At 33.1% G+C, this 22,790-nt stretch overlaps 4 protein-coding genes across 10 annotated transcripts in view; 1 reads left to right on the top strand and 3 right to left on the bottom strand.

Annotated features, from left to right (window-relative positions):
- LOC130678461 (uncharacterized) overlaps positions 1-22,790 on the top strand; it is a 70,559-nt gene that overhangs the window by 45,894 nt on the left and 1,875 nt on the right. The window lies entirely within an intron of this gene.
- On the bottom strand, positions 904-5,404 carry LOC130678459 (caprin homolog). Of its 3 annotated transcripts, none has more exons than XM_057485663.1 (6): positions 5,209-5,404; positions 4,032-4,250; positions 3,443-3,799; positions 2,508-3,260; positions 2,116-2,422; positions 904-1,943 (listed from the first exon to the last, which is right to left on the bottom strand). In XM_057485663.1, the coding sequence occupies exons 1-6, from the start codon at positions 5,320-5,322 to the stop codon at positions 1,672-1,674; spliced, it is 2,022 nt and encodes a 673-aa protein (XP_057341646.1). In that variant the 5' UTR covers positions 5,323-5,404; the 3' UTR covers positions 904-1,671. The 3 variants fall into 3 exon arrangements, with proteins under 3 accessions (XP_057341646.1, XP_057341648.1, XP_057341647.1); XM_057485665.1 differs by having other exon boundaries at positions 2,508-2,879; positions 5,209-5,402; XM_057485664.1 differs by having other exon boundaries at positions 2,128-2,422; positions 5,209-5,401.
- LOC130678458 (putative uncharacterized protein DDB_G0277255) lies at positions 6,232-17,331 on the bottom strand. 3 transcript variants are annotated; one of them, XM_057485662.1, is made up of 11 exons: positions 16,539-17,331; positions 16,268-16,457; positions 13,340-16,136; positions 12,365-13,273; positions 12,182-12,208; positions 11,915-12,052; positions 11,708-11,829; positions 11,497-11,621; positions 11,135-11,418; positions 10,276-10,458; positions 6,232-9,493 (listed from the first exon to the last, which is right to left on the bottom strand). In XM_057485662.1, exons 2-11 carry the CDS (start codon positions 16,285-16,287, stop codon positions 9,251-9,253), a joined length of 4,848 nt encoding a protein of 1,615 aa, XP_057341645.1. In that variant the 5' UTR covers positions 16,288-16,457; positions 16,539-17,331; the 3' UTR covers positions 6,232-9,250. The 3 variants fall into 3 exon arrangements, with proteins under 3 accessions (XP_057341645.1, XP_057341643.1, XP_057341644.1); XM_057485660.1 differs by having other exon boundaries at positions 12,365-16,136; XM_057485661.1 differs by lacking the exon at positions 12,182-12,208 and having other exon boundaries at positions 6,233-9,493; positions 12,365-16,136; positions 16,539-17,329.
- On the bottom strand, positions 18,765-22,288 carry LOC130678460 (general transcription factor IIH subunit 1). 2 transcript variants are annotated; one of them, XM_057485666.1, is made up of 8 exons: positions 22,130-22,288; positions 21,428-21,591; positions 21,145-21,346; positions 20,915-21,071; positions 20,284-20,832; positions 19,875-20,199; positions 19,583-19,758; positions 18,765-19,499 (listed from the first exon to the last, which is right to left on the bottom strand). In XM_057485666.1, the coding sequence occupies exons 2-8, from the start codon at positions 21,579-21,581 to the stop codon at positions 19,377-19,379; spliced, it is 1,686 nt and encodes a 561-aa protein (XP_057341649.1). In that variant the 5' UTR covers positions 21,582-21,591; positions 22,130-22,288; the 3' UTR covers positions 18,765-19,376. The 2 variants fall into 2 exon arrangements, with proteins under 2 accessions (XP_057341649.1, XP_057341650.1); XM_057485667.1 differs by having other exon boundaries at positions 21,428-21,609; positions 22,130-22,268.

The raw sequence follows: 22,790 nt of genomic DNA, 5'->3' as shown, positions 1-22,790 counted from the left end.
GTCAAGTTGTCATATTAAGGACTCAGATTGTCGCCAACTTTTTGGGAAGATTGAAGCCAATAGTTGGATAGTCAAATGTTATCCTCAATTTGACTACACATTGACTGAAATGTGCTGTCAAGTTTAGGATAAAATTTTACTATATACTATAAATTCATTGATAATTACGATTAATAATGGATCTGAAAAATAAATTTTTTTACAGGAGTTTCAAGATTTATGCCGCAAAAAAGACAAATTTAATTATCATTATCATCGGGATCTGTGTCACAGACATCCGCCCATAATTTTTCTGAGGTAAGATTCATTACAAACAAAAAAAAGTATGAAAGAATAAATAAAAATAAATAATAAAAACGAATTTGGTTTCTGTTTTTTCATTTTTATTTTTTTTTTATTTCATAAACAACGTGTCTTTTAATAATTAATATAATAATAATAATAATATTAATAATAATAATAATAATTAAAGGAAAAGTCAGGTATGAATCGCAGCTGATCGCACTGCAAAAATCCCTAATCTAGATAAATTCGCGACCTGGGCATATTTTTTAAATTTAAAAACAATCAAAGTTCGCAAATCTAAAAGCTTGCAGACAATGATCTACAATTTTTTTTTATAAAAACTGATGACGTTTATTCGTCGTCTTATTATCATTTCAAAATATCAATAGTTGGGATACTTGTATAATTAAAAAATATTACCAGGTAATCGCATGACGGAGGGATATTCGCGTAGCCTGCGCCTCTAATCACCTTTTTTTTATCGATGTACATTTATGTCTCTAGTACGACGGTCTTATTTTTTAAATTCTAACATTCGTACATGAGAGTTACGTCGTGAAATCTTATAAATGCGTGTACAAGTTATTATTTTATTTTATTTTTTTTAACTTTTTCGTATTTTTTTTTAATTTTTTTTTTTTTTTAATAAAATTACTTTATTACTTTTTTTTTTTACTAATATTTTTCAATCATTAGTTGTTGCCCTGTGAAAACTGCCTTCTAGCACAACACATTAATACTTGCGTGGTGTTTTCAGTTTGTTATTATTATTATTTTATACTTATTTAATTATTTATTAATTTTTTTTTTCCTGATCAACATCGCTGGACATCGTCATCTTTATATTTTACACTAGCAATGTTTTACTTATTATTAATTTAACTCTTCATCTTTCAATTATTACCATTTTCTTTTTTTTTTTTTTATACGATGAGTATAATACGCGTTATTTCTTATTCGGTTTTAATTATTAAAAGTTAAATTGTTGGTATCAATGATAATTCCGATTACACAATTTACGAGACGCAGGTTTTAAAAATGTTATTTCTTAAGCGTAATTATTCAATAATTCATTTAAAAATTATTATCAACAGGATTTCAGTAAACTGTCAAAACGAGAAACGACGAAAAAAAACAAATTAATATTTATTTATATTTATATATTTATCAATTATAAAGTAAATTAAACTTATCCTACTACGTGGATCAATAAAAAAAAAATATAGTAACTAATGATTTTTTTTTTTTCGTTGCTTCTCGTTATAATTTTTTTAAAAATCCCAGTCAATGAATTATCGAACTGATAATCTTAATCAGAACGTTATTAAAATTGCATTTTATGTGAATCGATGGTTATTTTTATAAATCTCGTAGATCGCCAGATTATTATTGTTGCGTTTGTGGTTTGCCACGTGGTACGTAACCACCACCGCGATTTCCGCCTCGCTGACCGCCACGGAATTGTCCACCACGTCCACCTCTATCGATTCCAGGTCTGTCTCCTCCCCTGGAATTGGTGCGCGGTCCACCACCGCCGCTGCCACCGCCACCTCCGCGTTTGAAGTTGCCATTATAATTTGAGTTACCGCCATCATTGTTGTAATTACGCGGCTGATAACCGTTCTGGTAATTGCTGTTGTCATTTCGATAATACGAACCTACAGACAAAAAAAATTATATTATTTTAGTGTCAGCAAATTTTAAATATATTGCATTTAGAATAAAAAATAATTCAATTATTTTATCGAGGACTTGAACAGAGATTATATCGATTCAGAAGGAGACAATAGCATGAAGATTAAAAGTTAATAGATAGGTAGAATTATTTACTTGAGGCATTACCTTGTCCTCCTCCGCGTCCATTCTGCTGGTAATTACCGCCACCCCTGCCTCTGCCATTGTAACCATTGGAGTTACCACGTCGTCCACCGCGGCCTCGGTAGCCACTACTTCGCTGTTCACCCCAAGCTTGCTGCGACTGCTGGTGGTCTGAGTGTTCAGACTGCTGGGCGTTTTCGTTTGACGACCACTCGTCCATGGGAGCATCGGCCATTTGACACCAATTAACTGGTTCGTTTGAAGAATCAGCTTCTGCGGGAGCTACTTCTGGTTCTTCAACATGCTGCTCATTCTTTTCCTAATAAAAAATAAATATTTATCTTAACTTTTTTCTCACAATGATTTGATGGAAAAAAAAAAATAATAATAAACTGCTAAAGTACCTCTGGCTGTTGTTGCGTTTCCTGTTGATCAAAGTTCTGTGTTGGTTGAACTGCCTGCTGTCCAGCAGGAGGTTGGAATTGTCCAGCAGGATGCTGAGGACTGTACTGGATATTTTGCTGCTGATGCGATGGTGGCATTGGTATAGGTGGTGGAGGATTAGGATTCGCGAATCCAGGAATGTGTGACATTTCCTGCGGCGGATGCTGATAAATAACTTGCTGTGGGACTTGAACAGGTGTACCGGTGAAGTTTTGGTTGGTGAAAGTTTGAGTTGGAATCGGCGCATTTACCGCTGGTGGAGGAATGTGTTGTACAATGGTAGGTGGTGGTGCCTGGCCAGCAGCAACATCCGGTTGGTCGAGCTCAGACTCCTGCAGAAAGAAGAAATTTGGTGTTCCAATAACGTCATTGATGCGTGGCGGTGTTTGTTGTTGCGGCTGTGGCTGCTGAGCTGGCTGGGGTTGCGGGACATAACCAGCCGCATTTGCGTAGTACGCTGTTTCAACAGGTGCTGTTGGGTGCGGTGCTGGTACAGCCTGCGGTGCAGCAACTACTGTTATCGGACCAGCTACTGGCGCTGCACCGGTAACAACAGCGACCGGTGCAACTCGTACAGGAAAATTGGGCATTGGAATCATTGACTCCGGGGGTGGAATGATTGTTACCTCGCCGGAATTATTGTATTCTTCCGACGGCTGCTCGACAACACCTTTACCATCACCAGTGGTAACTTCTACTGGTGCATCAAGAGCCTTTAATTAATGCAAAAATTATATCATTAGCTACACTCTATCTCTCATATATTCTATCAAAGCAACTCTATTATCTATTTCTAAGGAAGAGGGTAATTGTAAAAAATCATAAAAATAACATGTGCAAATACACTTGAGACAAATAAATAATGATAATAATAATAATATTGACAAATACTTACAACTTCAGTGGTAATGACTTCAGTCTCTTGAATCTGGACTTGATCGAAGTAACCACAGGAGTTGACGGAGGTGATTATTTCCTTGAGCCTCGAGTACGTAGTGCCGACAACCTCGCGTTGTTTGCCCTCGAGAATTCCCATGTAATGTTCAGCGGCTTTTTGCAGCTGCTGAGCAAACGCTGGCTCACCGGACTCAGGCTGGCGCTTCATCGTGACTTCGTTGTAAAAATCGTCCAAGTACTTCAGGTCATCTTGCGTCAACTTGGCCGCACCATTTGCACCAGCGAGAAAATCCTCACGAACAACTTCTCCGCCGATGTTTATCAGCACGTCTTGGATCAGCAGGACTTCGCGAACCTGGTGATTTAAATATTTAAGTAAAAAAAAATAAATATAAATTAAAGCTCAATGTATTCACTTGGGAAATCGAGCAACCAGAGGATTGCTCGAGGCAATTGTGAATCTCATGATCTCTGAATCTTTGGTCTCTTTGATAGTATCAGATAATCAAAGCCTTTTCTAAGATTCAAACCGCACTACTGTTAATCCAAATCACGTAAAAAAAAAGTAAAAAATATCAAATAAACACCTTGGCAGTGTCCTGCTGCATCCTTTCCAATGCTTCCTTTCTCGCCTGCTTTTTTTGTTGCTTAGCAAAGTCATTGGAGATACCGACGATCTGCTTGTACAGCTCACGAGTGATCTCCAACGTCTGTAACACCTCGTCGTACTTGGCGACTGCCGTTTTTTGGTCATGATTCAACTCCTTTCCATTTTTCTGGAGGTCTTTATACGACTCGAGCTTACCCTAGTAACAGTACAACATAAAATTAATACAATTGCATCAGAAAATAGTAGAAAATGATCGACTTCAGCACAACCACGTCATGAAAGAGGAAAAAAAAAAGTAGAAAAAAGTAAAAAAAAAAAAAGAGAGAGAGATAATCCCTCTATACTTCAGCAATAAAAGCGATAGCTAAAATAATTTTTACTCTCTGAAATTCCCGGAAAATTTAAATATACTATACTACAACCAAAGCAACAGCATTCTTAGCATTGTGTTTTTTTTTTTGTACTCGGTCAATGGAGAAAAAAACTGATAATATAAATCATGGACATGCCGTTTTGATGGTTTATTATTTACAACAATAGCTATCGCTAATCCCGCAGATAGTATAGCAAAAAAATTCCCACTGGTTAATTATTAATATATTTATTTCTATATATATATATATATATATATATATATAAATAAATAAATAAAAAAAAAGGGAAACAAAAGCGCGTCGCTGATAATTAAAAGATGACGTAAAAATTTCGATGCATAAAAATAATGAACTAGTCAGCGAAGGAGCGCAAAATTGATAAATGTTAAGATAAAATAAGAAATAAAAGACGACGTAAATGGAAGTAGGAATTTGGCCAGGGGGCCGCCATGACACGATAAAATTCTCATTAGACGCCTGGTTTGTTAATTGTTATCGTGAATAGTAAGGAAACAATGGGGATTAAAATGGTTGTCAATAATAGAGAGTCATTAGCAGAACAATTGCTGATCATCGGGGCATTAGTATTTTGAGAAGAATCAGTAAATAATGATTTGTTCATTGGATGAGCACATGGCGCACCGACTGAAAAAAAAAAACATGGCGTCGGTGATGGCGAGGAAGCGGCGAGTGACAGATGCGCGTTTGATCATTACCGGATATTTAATGAGTATTTTATAATTATAAATTGATGCAATAGTAAGAAAAAAAAAAACGTACCTTGCGTTTTTCTAAATTTCTTATCTTGTGCTCGATTACGGTGATGGCTTGGCGAATCGGATCAGTGGCCTCCGTGGAGGCCTGTTTCTCTAGTTTAGGGTTGGCAGAAGGCATCCTTCACGGGCAACAAACGCGAACTGGAATGGCAGTAACAGTAACCAGTGAAGCTGCTTTCTGGGTTTCGTTATAAGGAGAGCCGCGCCGAGCCCGAGGGGGAGGAAACTAGCCTAGCTTCGAGAAAAGTTTACTAGCCAGTGCGCATGCGCATGTTTTATTTAAGTTTTAACACTATCTACCTCACGCGACAGTTTTTTTTTATTTATATTATTAATTTGTAATTATTATCAATCATTTTTGTTTATTATTTCAAAATTCAATGGTACATTTAAATTTTGAATTTTAAATTTTAAATTTTAAATTTTGAATGAAAAATTAGATGTCTGTTCTACGGTTTCTGGTTGAAAATTTGAATGGCGGGAAATTTTAAAAATGATTTTATTATTGAAGTGAAGAGTGGGGGAACGGAAAGTGACGAAGTTGAAGTCGAGATCTGAAAAGTCGAAACTGCAATCGACGCATGCGCAGTGATATTTTGCAAAAAAAAATTTTGAATCCTTCGTAAGGATTTTTAAAAAGTTATTGTCGGTTTAAATTACATTTGTTTATTTAAAAATAATAAAATTATATGAGTGTGAATGTAGCAGACATCAGACAAATTTAAAATTATAAATAAATAGAGTAAATAATTTAAAAAATTAAATTTGAAAAAAATGCGTATTCAAAAAACTGAAATTAATAAACGCATTTTATTTGAATTTTATTGTATTAATTATTTACTCTATTTATTTATAATTTTAAATTTGTCTGATGTCTGCTACACTCACATTCATTAAAATTATGTCTGAGGCTTCTGCTGTCACTAAAAAAAAAAAAATAACTAAAAAAAAAAATAATTTCTCATAATATTAAGATACAAATTATTTTTTCAATGTTTTATTGAAAAATGATTAATAAAAACATAAATTATGCCAGTGTGATATTTTTCTATATATATATATATATTTATATATATATAATATATTTTGATTATATTTTCTAAATTTATTATAATTCTTCATTACCGTTACTTTGACAACAACAAAAAACGGATAATATTTCTTTACATTTCATCACTTGAATTATTTTTCTCATTACAGAAAAATAAAATTTAATTCACTGCAAGTTTAAACATCAGTGAGATTTAAAATTAATTTTTAAAAATTATAATTAATCTATCGTACATTCTAACAAATTTATTTTAAAAAATTATCATTATTTTATAATAATCATTCTTATCAATATTTTATTATTCTTAATTTCAATTAATCAATTAATTAATTAATTAATTAATTAATTAATATGTAAAAAATAAAAATAAAAAAAAAAACATAAGCACACCAGAGCAATGGTTAGTATATATTACAATGCTATTGCATGGCACGAATGTTTAAAGTAAATTTTGTTTAAAAAATTTTAAAAATATACCAAATAATTATTTTTATGATTTTCTTAATTATTATTTTTTATAATTACATAAATTTTATTTATACAGATACGACTTCACCCAAATGCCCGCATTTTTTTCAAGTCTCTAAGTAAAACATTTGATTTACTTCAAGAACAAAATAAAAACAAAAGAAAATAATAATAATAATAATAATAATAAAAAGTATAAAATAAAAGAGTAACATATGAAAAGCTTATTAAATCGTAACTACTATTAATCAATTAATTAGTTAAATAAATAATTAATTGATCAATGAAGAACGTATGTCGTTACGAATATTTATACAATTTACAAGTATAATTTTTTTATAATATATTTTAAAAATACATTTTAATCAGCTCGCATTCATCGTTATCTTAATTTTTTTTTTTTTTTTTATGTCAGAGTTTTCAAAAGACTTCACTTTGCCACATTTTTTATAACAAAATCAAATTCTTATACAAATAAAAAACATTAAAAAAAAAGTTAATAAAAATAATAATAATTGATAAAAACTTAATGATTAATTATCGGTATAATTAACTGTTGATATTATTAATTAATTAATAAATCTATCGCGCAATAAAAAAAAAAAAATGTATCATAAATTTTTACTGATTAGTTTTTTTTTTTTAAAAAGTTAATTTTTGTTTTTAAAAATACTAATTAATTAATTGGTAATTCGCGGCAACATTCGCGTAATGTGTAAAAATGCGTACTAAAAAAATTACTAGTACAAAAAAATATTTAGAAAAGAAAAAAAATATTTATATGAATTAATGTAAATTTTAAATCGTCTTGGCAATTTTCTTTTTTTTTTTTATAAAATTAATTAAAGTTTGTAAAAAAATTAAAATTTTTTTCATTCAACCTCTTAATGTTTTGTCAAAGCATTAATTTTATTGCACGAGTCGACTGACAAGTCGTCCGCAGAATTAATTTTTTTTTAAATCTTAACAAAATCGTCAGTTAAATCTATTCCACATGCAACATTATTCCAATCTAGTGTAATGTCACAAACTTTGTCCGGAATAAAAAAAATCTAGTAGTCTAATTATTAATTTTTGTACGTCAAGTTCATTTTAAGGGCATTCTCAGACAGTGCCCCCCCCCCCACTTTTTAAAAATATTCAATGATATTGAACTGTCATAAAAGTATTAAAATTTAATTAATTAATTTCAAAAAAATTAAAGTATTAATTTAAAAAATATCACCGCAGTTACAATTTCAGAGATATAGATTTTTAAAAAATTACTCTGTTGTTACCAATTAAGATTTAAACGAAATTCTGAAATAAATTTTGGTCTAAAAAATTTGACATCCAAAATTAAAATGTTGACATGAAAACTTTACCGAAATTTATTTTCCAACTTCCTGTTAACTTTAAATTGATATCAACTGAGTAATTTTTTCAAAAATCCATGTCTAGACAAAATTGTAACGACGTTGCCTGTCTTTAATTAATTATCAAAATTTTAATACGATCATTACAATTAAAAATCATCGAATATTTTATAAATAGTGTGAGGGGGGGCGGCACTGTCTGAAAATTCTCCCGTTCAAACTTCTAATTTGAACTAAGAAGTATTCAATCAACTAAATAGATTTAACTGATTACTTTGTATATTCTTTCATTATAAATCGGATAAAAATTTTGTTTCGACAATTACGCGAATTTAAAAATCTATGCGTATATATTACAGTGGAAGTTTTTATATTAATCATTGACAAATCACCGCGATTAAATAGTTACAATTAAAACGGTGTATTGATTACTGATTAAGTTCATGTAATTAAATGATAAATTAACAAAATCATCTAGGATAATTATCATTTAGTTATGCATACCTAGCACCTATTTAGCACAATACAAATACATTATATCATATCATTATTAATTATTATAATACCTAATGTATTCTATATTCACAGTGATATAAATTATCAATAGCTTATAGTATTTTTTTATTTTAAATTAATGCGAATGGCCAAAGACACAATATTTATTTACGACAACCCAAAGTTGTCATTGTTATATAATATTAGTTATCAAGTTGCACTGTATGAGTATGTTACACAATATCATGAGGTGTGTTATCGTGTTGACTTAGTAGCAGCAGTTTTTATGTCCAATATTTATTTAACCACCAGCATTATTTATCATCAACTATTTTACTTAATATTTAAACTTTTATTCATATTAAATAAATAATTGTGAAAACAAAAATAATAATAATAAACTTTAGAGTTTATTATTTATCCCAATAAAAAATTTATCACTGAATTTACGTCGCTAATAATTATAACTTTATTATTATTATTTTTTTATTTATTTTTAAGGCAACAAACTCCAAATATTAATAAGCTAATACTTTATTTGTTGTTATTATTATTATTTTTTGTTTTGTTAATGATAAATCATTACTCAAAGTCTTTTTTTTTCATGCCATAAAGTTTTAGGTCGATTCTCTAAAAGCTTACGTTACTTATTATAATTATTGAAATAATAAAAATCACTAGGATATATTGGCACTTATATCCTCGTTATTAGTATCAAGATTTAACAAACAGTTATTACTTTCGGTTGGTTGGGTAGACATTTCAAAATCTGTATTTAATGGCACATTGGACGCTTCGGGATTTAAGTCTTGATTCTCTGGTGGTGATGTTGAATTATTTGAATTTGTTATTACTTTTGATTTTGATTGGTATTCTATGCTATCAATTTCTGCCCAAATTGTTCGTACCTCTTTAAATAACTGTAGCAAACAAAAAAAAATATTTCATAACTAATAGTCATAGATAAATAGGGCAGAAGTACCATTTGTGGCAACTGCTCCATTTTTGGACATTTAATACAGTAGGTCCTCGTTATAAGACTAGCTCGGGGCTGTAGGGGAAAAATTCTTAGAATTGAGGTACCCCCACCGTTGTGCTTAACAGCGTTTGCGCCCAAACCTCGCTATAAGACTATCGCTGTTTTGCGTTTTATTATTTATGTATTCGGTTCAACTCTACTCTATTATAGAGTGAATCTATCATATATATAATCATAAATAAACAGAATTTTGTCGTTATTTTCTGTTAATTAATTATGTGATACCACGAAATTTGTAGTATTCTTTATGAAAATAAATTATTTAATCTAAACTCTTAATGTATGTACATTTTATCTCGATTCTAGTGGTAATTGTCGTTAGACAATTAGACGGTTAGTCTTATAGCGAAGTTTCGGCGCAAAACTTTTATTGAGTTGTTGGTAGGGGAAGCGTTCCGAACGGGTTTCAACAAATTGAGGGGAAGAGTCTTATAACGCGTAGTCTTATAATGAGGTCCTACTGTACTTTATTTTAATTAATAAAATTTCCATTGTAACAGTGGAGTAAAAGTATCTTTTACGCATTTTAAAAATTAATTATGTCATTACGTATTTTACAAATTATTTTATTTGAATTTTTAAAATGTCCAAAACTGGCCCTAAAGTGGCCATAGCGGTACCTCTGTCTCAGTAAAAAAAAAAACATTAATAATGATAATTTACCTGATTGAGCCACGTTTCGTCAGCCAGCAATTCATTGAGAATAGTCGTTGTGTCTTTATTAGGATCAGCTATTCTTCTGTCAGCAACTCTTCTAGCACATTCGAGGAACATGAGATATTTTTGATGCGCCACTTTGTTGAATAAAGCAACTTTCTTTTGACACACTCGACATAGCAAAAAGTCCTGTTAAATTTTATTTTAATTTTATTAAAGTAATTGACTTATGGACAATAAAATAGTATATTGTGTGATGAGGGATGAAACAAAACGATTTCAGACCAGGGTCAAGTTGGCTGACATCAGCCGCAGTTTTAAATCGTGTTTCACCCAGAGTTACATACCATATTTTTCATGGTTACCTGCATTGGAACTTAAAGTTTCAGTGTCTGCAGTCAGTCAGAAATAAGTTAATTTAAGACCAGTGGTGTGATTAAGTATTAGCGTAAGTCAGTCATTTACATAAATAAAATGAATCGTCTGACATTACTATTAAACAGATGACAAATATCAGAGTTTAAATTGCGAAAAGCCTTCAGTTAGCGGGCTGATAACGAATTAGACTGAAGTTATTTTGTTTCGACTGGCTGTAGATACACTGATACATTAAGTTTTGATGCTGGTGTCATGGAAAAATAATTATTAATGTAAAATAAAATAAAGTACTCTGTGATTTTAATTTTTATGACCATTACTACTCGGAAATTAAAAGTTATGTAGAAATAAAGTATATAAATAAGTTAATTTATATTACATATTATTGAGTAAACTTATCAATAACTCCAAGTAATTTGTTTTTGGTTAGAAGGAAAATTTTCAGCAGTGAGTAACTTGGATTGTTTTGTGATAAAATTATAATAACCTTTTCATGAGGCACTGCGGGGTCTGGCGGAGAACCTTCTAATGTCGTAGCATTGTATGGCTGTCCGTACAACAGGACTCTAGCATGAATTTGGCTGTGCTGACAGCCACTGCATTGTTTACCTTTGCACTCAGAGCTTGACAAGTCTTTCAATACATTCAAGCAAGGCCACGTGGATATTACTGTTACGACATTTGTTTGCCATTTAGTCGTCGACAGTAGTCGCCGTTTACGTTCCTCCGTTATTTCGTCGATCATTTTAACATTTGACAAAAAATATTCATCTAAAAATAAAAATTAGATCAGTTCTATGCTCCCAGACTCTAATTATATAAATAAAATATAATTTTAAAAAACTATACCATGTTCTTGGAAAATTTCAGTCAGGAAATTTGAATCTAGTGCTTGGGATATTAGTGTCTGTACATAAACTTCAAAGTTATCTTGGTATTTTTCGTTTTCTTTTATAGACCGATTGATACATTCTCTGTAAATAAAAAAATAAAAAGTAATAAATAATTAATTAATGTTTTTTTTCAAATATAAAAGTAAAAAATTAATTAGTATAATTACCTGTCATCAATAATCATTTCATCACGTAAAAATTCAACAATAGTTTCTAATTTTCCTTGCTGCCAAAATTTAACCGGAACTTGTTGATACATATGCCGATTTTGCGGTGTCCAACCCGAGTACTAATTAAAATTAAATGTTTATTTTTAACTAATTAACTTATAAATAAATAAAAATGTAATTATAATTAAAAAGAAAAAACCTTACCGTTGAAATATTACGATAAAGTGTTTTGCCATTTGAATCAAATGGTTCATATTTTTGTAGCAACGTTTTACCGTCTATCCTCCACAACGCCGGATACTCCTCCTTCAACTCAGCTTTGATAACAACAAACTCACCCGACTAAAAAAATATAAACAAATATAATTATTACAATTGATGTAAATCCAATGGCCGAGCAAACGGTTTTTATAAAAATCATTTAAAAGTTTTGACAAAATAATTATGTACTTTAAAATAACAAAAAATTACCCCAGTTTCATTATCCTCAATATATCGCTGCATTTAATAAAATTAATACACCATTTATCATAAATACTACATAATTATAAAACCTTTTATTAACTAATTTAATTAACACTCAGTACGAATAATAAATATGACTAATGCTAGTAGTAGTAATAAATATACAAATAAATAAATAAATATACAAACCTTAAAGGGCGATATATCAATATCCTCATCGCTAACAGACGCCAACAATTTTTCGTCAATTTTCAATACCGAATTTTTGTGATCGGATTTTTTTCTTCCTTTTTTCGGAATCAAATCACTCGACGAGTAATCGTCATCGTCGAGCATTTTTCTAGTTTTTTTACTAATAACCGGACGGCCGCGTTTTTTCTTCTTGTCGTCATCGTCACCGGTGAGTTTGGCTGCCGGAGTCCAGGCCGGGTCTGAGTCAGAGTCGCCCTGCTCGTCATCGTCGGAATTTTCAGCGAGTTGTTTGGTCGAAACCTTCTCTTTAGCTTTACGTTTTGACGTTTCCCGTCGAGGCGGTAATAATAATAAATTATTGTCAGTTTTTTTTTGTGGCCTACCTGCAGCTGCATCAGCAGCAGCCGCCGCGGCAGCCGCTGCAGCGGCTTTTCTCTTTCTGTCTGTCGGACCTCCGGGTTTTATCGGCCGTCCCTTTTTCTTAGGCGGTGGTTTAACAACATTATTATCAACATTTGTCATCATATTATTGTTATTGTTATTACTATTATTGTTATTATTATTATTACTACTACTATTATTTAATTTATTCTTATCGTTCTTTTTTAATGTAAATGGAAAATCATCCTCGCTCATAATACCGTCGTCGCTGGAATCAATGTAAGGTTTCTTTCGTTCCTTGGGCAATGGAAAGTACCGTGGATCGTTGGCGTAGTCTATTGTCGGGGTTTCTTTGGCCGAATTTAATCCCTTGTACAGGTCTCCATTGGTTGCTGCTGATGCTGTGATATCACTGATTGATTTAATGGGCTCGTGTGGCAAATAAGGTTTCGACCTGTTCCATGTGGTCTTCCTTCCTCCGCGAATCGCAGGTGGTGGCGAGGGTTCTCGCTCGCCCTGCAAAAACTTCAAGTAGCTTGTCATGAAACCAGAATTTGGGTCTTTGCACGCCGGCTTGAGATCCCTGTTCACCTGATTAGCAGTCTCGACTGGCAACTGGTTCGACTGAAGAAAGCCCAGCTCCTCCTCGATGTTTGGAACAATAACTTTCGGTTGGTCATCACGGAAATCTTGATATCCGCCAGTTGAACTGGAATTGTGGTGATGGGGATGGTGAAGATGGTGGTGGTGACCAGAATTTGAATTGTCACCGATGTAACTGATCGAACTGACGTCCATGGAAGACTGGTGATACTCATGGGGATGGTGACCAGGATGGTGTCCAGGTGGTAGATGAAATGCCGGAAAGTATGGAGGTATAGGATTTATAGGTGGAGTATGATGTGAAACCATCAGTGATTGGTGCTGATGAGTCGTCGAGTTGCCAACGTAATTACCGGCATGGTGAAGAGTACTTTGGGATCCAAAGGGTCCCGCAGAACTGCTAAACATTTTAGAGCCAGACGCCAAATTCCATCTCTCGAAATCAAAGTAGCCGTTTTGCGGCTGCTGATTTGAATTATGGTGAGCTGGTGGTGGTACTCGGCTGAGGTAATCGCTCATCGCAGGTGTACTTGTTGACGAGAGATCGTTAAAAGTCGAACTATGTATGGAGCTTTTTTCAAAGCTGCGCCTCTTTTTGCTAGGATCGATTTTTCTCTGTCGCTCTTCAACTTGTTTCTGCGGATCTTCGGGTTGTGGTACGCCACCCAATTGCTGCTGCTGCTGTTGTTGAATTTGACACGACGAGCTTTGATGTATATTCTTGACAATACTCATTGAATCGCCGGCACGACAACTGCTTAGATCTTGAAGTGGCACTTGACTTGAATCAAAGTAACCTTGCTGTCGCTCGGGAATATTGAGTTGCTGCTGCTGCTGTTGGCTTGACAGCGTTTGAGAATTTATTTCCGCATTGTTAGGCAAGTACGCAGTCATTGGAAACTTTCTGTTGGTAGGAGCGGGTCGAGTGTCATTATTATCCCAACATAGTTGTTGCTTTGGCCTTTGTACAAAATCTTGATGCTCGTAGCTACGATTCTCAGCGCTGTAATTGGCTTTGGTGTTATCTGAAGTACCAAGAACACGGGTGATTACAGATGAGTAGGCAACCTGACCTTGGGAGGCTGGTCTGGTAACAGAGACGTCCAGAGGTGAAGGCGGTGTTACCTGTTGCTGTATAGCTTTATATGTTTGAGCATTGGCACATTGATTACTCGCACTATTGTCTCCGTGTTGAGGTAGCGGGGACGGGGATGACATCGCCGCCATCGGACTATTGTACATCGGATATGCCGGACTGGGTACATGGCTGAGAGGACTCGCCTGTGAATGAGCTTGCAGAGGACTCGGTCTACGCGGCACAACAACTCCGCAGTCGGGTCCGTTTTGCGTCGACGTGTTTGATGAATACGCAGAGTCAGTCGATGCAGCAGACTTTGATCTACCGGGATGGTGATACTCTGATTCACTTTGTGACCCTGTCGAATAATGTCGGTAGGGTGTTGTTTGCTGTTGCGGTGGCAGAGCTGGCTGTTGACTCTGCTGTTGATTTATAACATGATACTGCTGCTGATGTAGATTTGTGTTGGGCGGCGTCCGTTGCGCACTCGTGGTAATTTTACCACTGGCATTACTGGCACAATTATTGGGCGTATTGGGAGCATAGTTCAAAGTCCGTGCATCCATCATAGAGAAACTGATGGGCGATGATTGGCTGGCTTCGAGGCTGGTGTCTGTTCGCTGGTGGTCATGATTTCCCATGTCAGCGTACGCTTTAGTTTGTGCTTTTGTTTGTACCGGCTGTGGATTTTGTACCACAGAATTTTTATCCTGCGTGTGAATGGCCGTTGGTCTGCCACCAGTGCTTTGAAATATAGTTGACACTGGTGATGAGTGGGTTTGCGGTACTCGATGATCGATGTTTGACGTCGATACAATACACGATTGCTGTTGATGCAACGAAGATTGTACTTTTGACGCAGTGTTGTCATTTGAATAACTCGCAGCAAGATCAGGATCAAATGTAGTCGATGTTTGTTGGAAAAATGACTGCGTCGTACCAGGAGATGTTGATTTTATTGTGACAGGTGATGCTGATCTTGATAATTTTTTACCATTGTCCGTTGCGTATGAATTAATAGTACCAATAGGCTGTCCAGTTGTAAAGTGAGGATTGAAATTATTTTCGTAGCTATTGCTGTTGTTTGTTGATTTAGTTGCCGGTGGAGCTGCTGGCGAGGGAGAAACTACACTCTCGTGCGGCAGAATTCCAAACGGACTGGGTAGCTGAGAACTGCTCGAGTTCCAGGGCAACGCGGAAGTCGTCGGTGAGGTTGTTTGTGATTGGTGCTCAAAGAATGAGGTTTGATTGGTGGTATAGTTTTCCCGCACAACACCCGGGACAACTTCTGGCTCGGGTGTTGTTTGTTTACTGACAGTACTAGTCTGAGACTGTACCATCGGTTGACCGCCGCGTTGCGAGCCACCGGCTGTTGTGACATTATAATGGGCTTGTTTGACATTTGAATGATGAAACAGCGGTGAGAATACGTCATAACCAACCGGCGGCGGTGACAAAAAACCACCAGAATTAAATGGCGGCGATTGACCGGCCAATGAAGCCGTGGTGTGAGATGATTGCAGCAGCAACTGTGAGGTCGTAGTCGGCACCACCACTGACGTTGTTGACGACGGCGATGGTGAAGTTTGATTAATAGTCGTCGGTGATCCAAGATGGTGAGGCACAAAATCACCACTTGCTGTTGCTCCGCCGGCTTGAAATGCGCCGGCGGCTGTTCCTGTTGTCAAACGATTGTACGAGGCGTACCTGTAAAAAATACATTAAAACCCAATTAACACTTACACTAATTGCTTACTTTTTAAATACTAAAAAAAAATAATTTAGTGATAAGCGAACTAAAAACTACCAAATAAAATAAAAAAAAAAAAATATATTACCATGGACCAACTGGATCCATCACCCGAAAGTGGCACTACTGTGCCTAGCCTGCACCTTGCAGGCCTTTTTTTAAAGAATAATTGTTATTGTTATTTATGTCAAACATAACATTATCTTTGGTCGTTTCTTCAGTGGTTCTGCTCCAAACCATGTAGACATAAAAAATTTCAATAACTTGTCACCATTAATCTGCAATTAATAAAAATATTAAATAAATAATTATCTCCAAATTAAAATAAAAATAATTACAAATAAAAAAATTTAACTTACAGAAATTAATAATCCGCAAAAATATCCAGCAATAAAATAGTCATTGTTCTGAACAAGTAAAAGTGTCCAGAATTCTTAGCTGTCTTTATTATCATAAAATAATAATAACTTACACCGTGTAATGTTATTTATAAACTTGACAAGTATTTGTCTTTAAAAGAGATAACTAACGACATCCAGATACGTTGGCTATCATCAACTGATCATTATGTCACTGATTGCACATTAATAATCACACGTATTAGCATAAACCAATTGATTAAAAGCTAAATGAGCTTTTGTCTACACAGTAGTCAATTATAAGATAACAAATTTTATATATATTTAAAAAAAAACCTTTATGAATGTAAAATAAATTTATATACGTGTAAAAGTTTACTGATACTGGTATTGTAAATATGGCTACAACCCTTCGCGAATCATCGCGCACCAAAATTCAGTGTGTACGAGAGATGATAAAATAATAAAGAAAAAAAAAATGTTTGACGACAACACACTATTTAAATTTACAACAGGTTTTATTATCACTGACAATTATCAATTTAACGTATTATCATAAATACAGTAAGATTATTGTACGGCAAAATAATTTTATTAGTTAAAATATTATTATTATTAAATAATAACGCGGTTAAATTTAACGCGTCCGTCTTTGGGCAAAGTCTTTTCAGAGTAACCATTAACATGCTGCCATTTTGATTATAATCAACAATTATACGCGCCATCTATTTTGTATTATTCAAAAATATATATCCGCGGGAGTTTTTAAATTTATTTAACTAAGGATTTTATTTTTAAACAATAAAACGTATCACTGACAGTTTAAATTTTTAAAAATTCAAATAATAATTACTGAGTTTTATTTTTAAATCATTCGCCCTGAGTTGGATCCGGTTTTGCTCCTGCAGGACTAACATTATTCTTGGTCCTGGACAAAAGCTTTCTTTATTTCCTTTACAGACCGAGATAAAAAAATATATCACCCACCCACGTCATTGTTGAATTTTTAAGTTGAAAAATAATTCAAATTTTGTCGATTAATTTTATTTGAACTGAAATTATTCATAAACACGAGTAATTAAAATTAAGTTGGTTAATATTTTATTTGAAACAAGAAAAAAAAAAAAGAACGAGTTATTTCTTCGGGCATTTTTCTGGGCAGTGATGTCAGTGATAAAAAACTCCAGGACAAGTTGATTCTAGACATGTAAAAAAAATATAATGGAGATAAAAAAAGTATTTGAAATAGTGTAGGTATACCTGCATGTCGTGTTGAAAAATAAACAAAGAGTCCGATAGGATTTATTGAGAAAGGTACAACAAATGGATTGGATTGGATTGGACTGGAGCGGAAATAGTCTTTAACACACGCGTATCTTAATTATTGTTATTATTGGAGAGATGATATAGACCTACAAGGATACCACCCCACGTGTCATATTATTTTTATGTTATACATCTTCTCTATTTTCCTCTACTCTTATTTTTTATTCCTTTATAAATTCAGATGAGCCAACTGCGCCGCGTGTCGGTATGTTCTCATGTTCACATCCAGTCCTCACCCATACAATAAAATTCTCTTGGCCTTGAGTTAGTTATTCGTTTTAAACAAAATCCATGGCGAATTCTCACAGCCATTGGAATTGAATCGAGCGAAACCAAGACTCTGACGTGGACATGTAGCACAGACACACACTCGACCTTTTTTTTACTCTTCAATTCTTAAATCTTTTTCGTTACCTTCTTTTTTTCAGGTTTTAAATCCAGACTTTGCAGTCATGCTCAATTATTTAAATTTAAATACTATAAATACTTATTTTTATGGGGTCCAGATGATTGATAGGATAATAACACTGGTAACTTATCAACAATGGACCATAGAAAATATTATTCCATTGTTATAAATACTCATATATATAAATAATTAATAAATAACTGGCATTGCCATCGAGTAATTGTTCGGCCAATAAAATCTACAGAAAACAGTAAGAAACATTATCGATTAATGAAATATGTCTTTATCTTTTTTATTAATGGGTATCATTAACTGATAACTTTTATTACCTAATCAAGGCCACTGTGACCTAATAATAGCTTCAGTAAATAATTTTCTAATTAAATTAAAACAGAGCCGAGTGTTTTTATCCTACAATAAATAATTTTTAAATTCAATTCAATAATGTAAGAATATATTTAGTAATTAGTTTAATAATAATAATAATATTAATAATCAATATTTATAACTCATGACAATAGAAAAAATAATAACAACAATTAGACATCAATAATAAATTTATATGCCCAATTGTCATCATAAATTAACACACTATAATTTATAATAAACAATCCAACACTTAAACCTGGTGCAGATAAATTTAAAAAATACAAACGCAGGCAATTTAAGTCAGACAGTTTATAAAAACAGAAAAAAAAATAATAAAGTAGTTACAGTCTTTGATTTAATCCATTGTAGTGATAAGCAAATGAACACTGATAAATATATATTCACTTGTCTATCGGTTTAATTTAAATATATAGAAAACAATAAAAATAAGTTGAGAATATTTAAATCTATAAATAAATAATAATAAAGATTAGATATGCCATAAATATGTGCAATCGCATTTGGTTCTTTTTCTTTAATTATTATTAATTTTTTTATATTTAAGACACACAACTGTTAATTTAAAAATCTAATTACGGTAACATTACAAAAAATGCAATATGTGTTGATTACTGATATTGCTTTTATTTAATTTACCTCAAATTTTTTTTAAATTTGTTAAGATTTTATTATTTATATTTATTAAGATTTTTCTAATTAATTGCGTAGCACGGCTACCTCATTTGCATTTTTCTCTGCTGCCAAACCGCGAATCTTCTGTAGGCAGTATTTAGTAATAAATTTAAATGACTTGTTAAATGCTGGCTTACTGCTGAAAATTCTCGTTGTATACGATCCTAAATAATAATAATAATAATAATAATAATTAATCAATGGATATAATTAATTAGATAAATAAATAAAATAAAACAAAAATTACTTCAAAAGGCTTGAGCTTTGACGAATGAAATCTTTGCAAGGTCCCGTGCATCCTGATAACTTTTTCCTCGAGCTGTGGAGTCGTAGGAGGGAAGCTGCGCCAAAAGTGTTTCAGTAACTCGCACAGTGACACATAGACGTTGCGCAATTCTTTCTCTAAGTCCTTTGGTATCAATTCTAAAAAAGTTAAAAGTTATCAGGTTGATAAACAAATAATTGTATTTGACGTAATCTTCTATTGGGTTTGGATCAGTGTTATCATAATCGGATAAATAATTGATGGACAGACTTACGTCCGACATTATCCTCGCGAAAGCCTTTCATTAAAGCCCCGCCGGGCGTTAATTCTCCGAGGGCAGATACCGAAGCTGCTGGACTGATTAATGACGTAGCTGGCTGTCTAGATAATGTGTTTCCATTGACCCAGTTGGCAGCCTCGCGTTTCAATAGACTTAACGCTGTCTGGAGATCATCTGTTGTTTCGTTACAACCGCTACCAGCTATTGGCCCATGCAAATATCTATCGACGTGGGTTAAATTTAACGGAGTTCCTAGAGACGCTCCTGTATTTTCACTTGCGTCTAAATCGTTGTACTGAATTTTTTCTTGTATCCTACGCTGTAATTTTAAAATTAAATTTATTAAATCAACGACACTGATGATGATAATTTTGATTTGTTGTAAAAAAAAAAATCAACTTACTTTTTTGGTCTTTGGCTCGTCGTCGGATTTAGCAGCGGGAGTTTTTGCAGCCGCTGCTGCTGATCCGTTAATTTGAGGCGGGGCAGCTTGGGGACCCGGTTGCTGTTGCCTAGCAGTGTTTGCTTTCATTACCATGATGCTGTGCTGATTAAATCTCTTGATCATGCTCTGATGCACAGCATTCCCCGAAGACTTGTCGGCTTTGCTGAACCCGCTCTCGTAACTGTCATCAGTCGTTTTGTCTTCAAAGGACGTGATGTCCAGCAGCGGATCATTGATGCCAGTCTGTATGTCTTTTTTCAGCTCCTGATCGTCAATTTTGGCACACTCGGTAAATAGGTCTTTGGTCCCGGCGTTAATACGGTCCCGGTGAAAATAGTGAGATTGAAAAAATTTTGTCCAAAAATCAGACTCAGACATTTTGTGAGGCACATTCTCTTGGTGCTTTCGCTTCACCGCTGGATAAGTTTTGAATATACACTCTATTATATCTACTGTCAGGTTATATTTTAAACCATTGCAACCGTCTGTTTGCGGTTTTATATCAGCCTAAATAATTTAAATATTCATACATTATCAATTAAACATCAGACTAGACCAGATTCTTAAAGTAATATTAAATAATACTTACGAGGAAGGCACTATTTACTCCAATATCCTGACGTTGGCTCTTTTTTGCCTGGGTATACTCGACTGCATGATGATTCCAGAATTCTTCTGAAGTAATTACTTGTGTTATTACTAAATCACGGTATAATTGTAACAAAGTTGGGTTTTCTTGCAGCAATCTGACAAAAAAAACCATTCAATTAATTATTTAAAATTCAGTAAATGAATGAACAATTAAAAAAATTACTCCACCTATTTTTTTCTTCAAGTTCCTTATTGACTTTCCGTTTAAATTTAGGTAGCAATTGCTGCAACAACTCTTTCACATCATCCCGATCTTTTATTTGTGCCGCTGGGCCATTTCTGTTTACGAAATGAAACGTCGACGACGAGCCGTCATGTAATACAACTTGTAACTGAATTTTTGATTTTCCGTCCGGTGATATTTTTTGCACTAAAAAAATACACCGTAAGTTAAATAAATTTTATCTATTATTATGCAATAAATAAATAGGATATAATAACAATAACTAACTTTTAATATCAGCGTATTTATGACTCACAGACACAGTGTCTTTATTGTCCACCATCCAAGCGATACGTTCATTCATTACGTAAAGAGTTCCATCACCTTTTTTGTGACGAACTTGGCCTACTTGCATCAGCACATCTTCCGAGGATGTCGTCATGGTGGGTGGGCTAAATAATATAATATATCTAAAATAAATTAATTTATTCAATTAATTATTCATATCAATGTATAATTTTGTTATTTAATTAATAAGCGTTACATGAAATTTAAATATAACCATAATTATTTATCGAAACTGTAACAATGTATGAGTAGCGTGTCCTTGGAAATAAAATTTATGTTACACGCAACACTCATAAATTGTAACAAAAAAAAAAAAAAAAAACTGATATCAATTTCTTGATAACTATTATTGTAAGTAATTAAAAAAAAATTAATAATTACTGTGCACTTAATTATTTATATTTTTTTATTTGTTTTAATTATCAATGGTAATAATAATAAAATAAATAAAATTTAAATACCGGTGAAATAAAGAGCTAGCATTTTATAAAATAAAACTACTGACCCGCGTTACCCAGTACTAACATAAAGAGTAATAAGCGTAATTACAGTGGATTTTTGCGGTTAATTAATTAATAACAATTAGCTTGGTGTTGTCTGAGTAATTAGAGTTATTAAATAATAAATAATCAGGATATTTACCAGTGGAAAAATTGAATTTGTTCGAGAGCAGCGTAATGACACGTCGTTCTGTGGAACGGCCATGTGCAGAAACACACATCGGATACATTGCTAGCGAGTGAGCGAGCGAGCAAGCCCGACGACGACGGCCACGGACAAACCGTCGGTACGGACAACACCACCATCGACCTGCTGACAATTCTCCTCTCACTCACTTTTAACTGCCAGAGTCAATTATTATTTCAATCCAGCTTCCGCTGTCATACTCGGCCATTTAAATTTACTTTCTTACCCCGGATTTCGTATTTTCAAATTCTTTCTAATACTTTAGTAATTAATTGTTTTTTACTGAGTAATTAACAGCAATAATTATTGTTTGTTATCAAATTATCCAAATTGAATTCTCGTTTGATTTAAATTGCGGTAATTTTTTAATTGTAGATGGCGCCTTTACGCGGGAAGTTTAAAAAAAGTTATAATTTTATCATTAAGTAATTAAATATTTTATTTGTATGAAATCTATAATTAAAAAATAAAATTATTTTAATATGTAATGAGTAATAATTTTAATTAATTATTAAATTTGAAGTTTTAATTTAAATTATTTTAATTAAAAATTTTACGATGCTGATCATAATCCTGAAGTTAGCAGACAGTTAAAAATTTTCGAATTTTTGTTTCA

The sequence above is a fragment of the Microplitis mediator genome, chromosome 2 (genome assembly GCF_029852145.1).
Source record: "Microplitis mediator isolate UGA2020A chromosome 2, iyMicMedi2.1, whole genome shotgun sequence".
NCBI classification, from domain to species: domain Eukaryota; kingdom Metazoa; phylum Arthropoda; class Insecta; order Hymenoptera; family Braconidae; genus Microplitis; species Microplitis mediator.
Note: the sequence above shows the minus strand (reverse complement) of the source record. Positions and strands in the feature narration are given on the sequence as shown.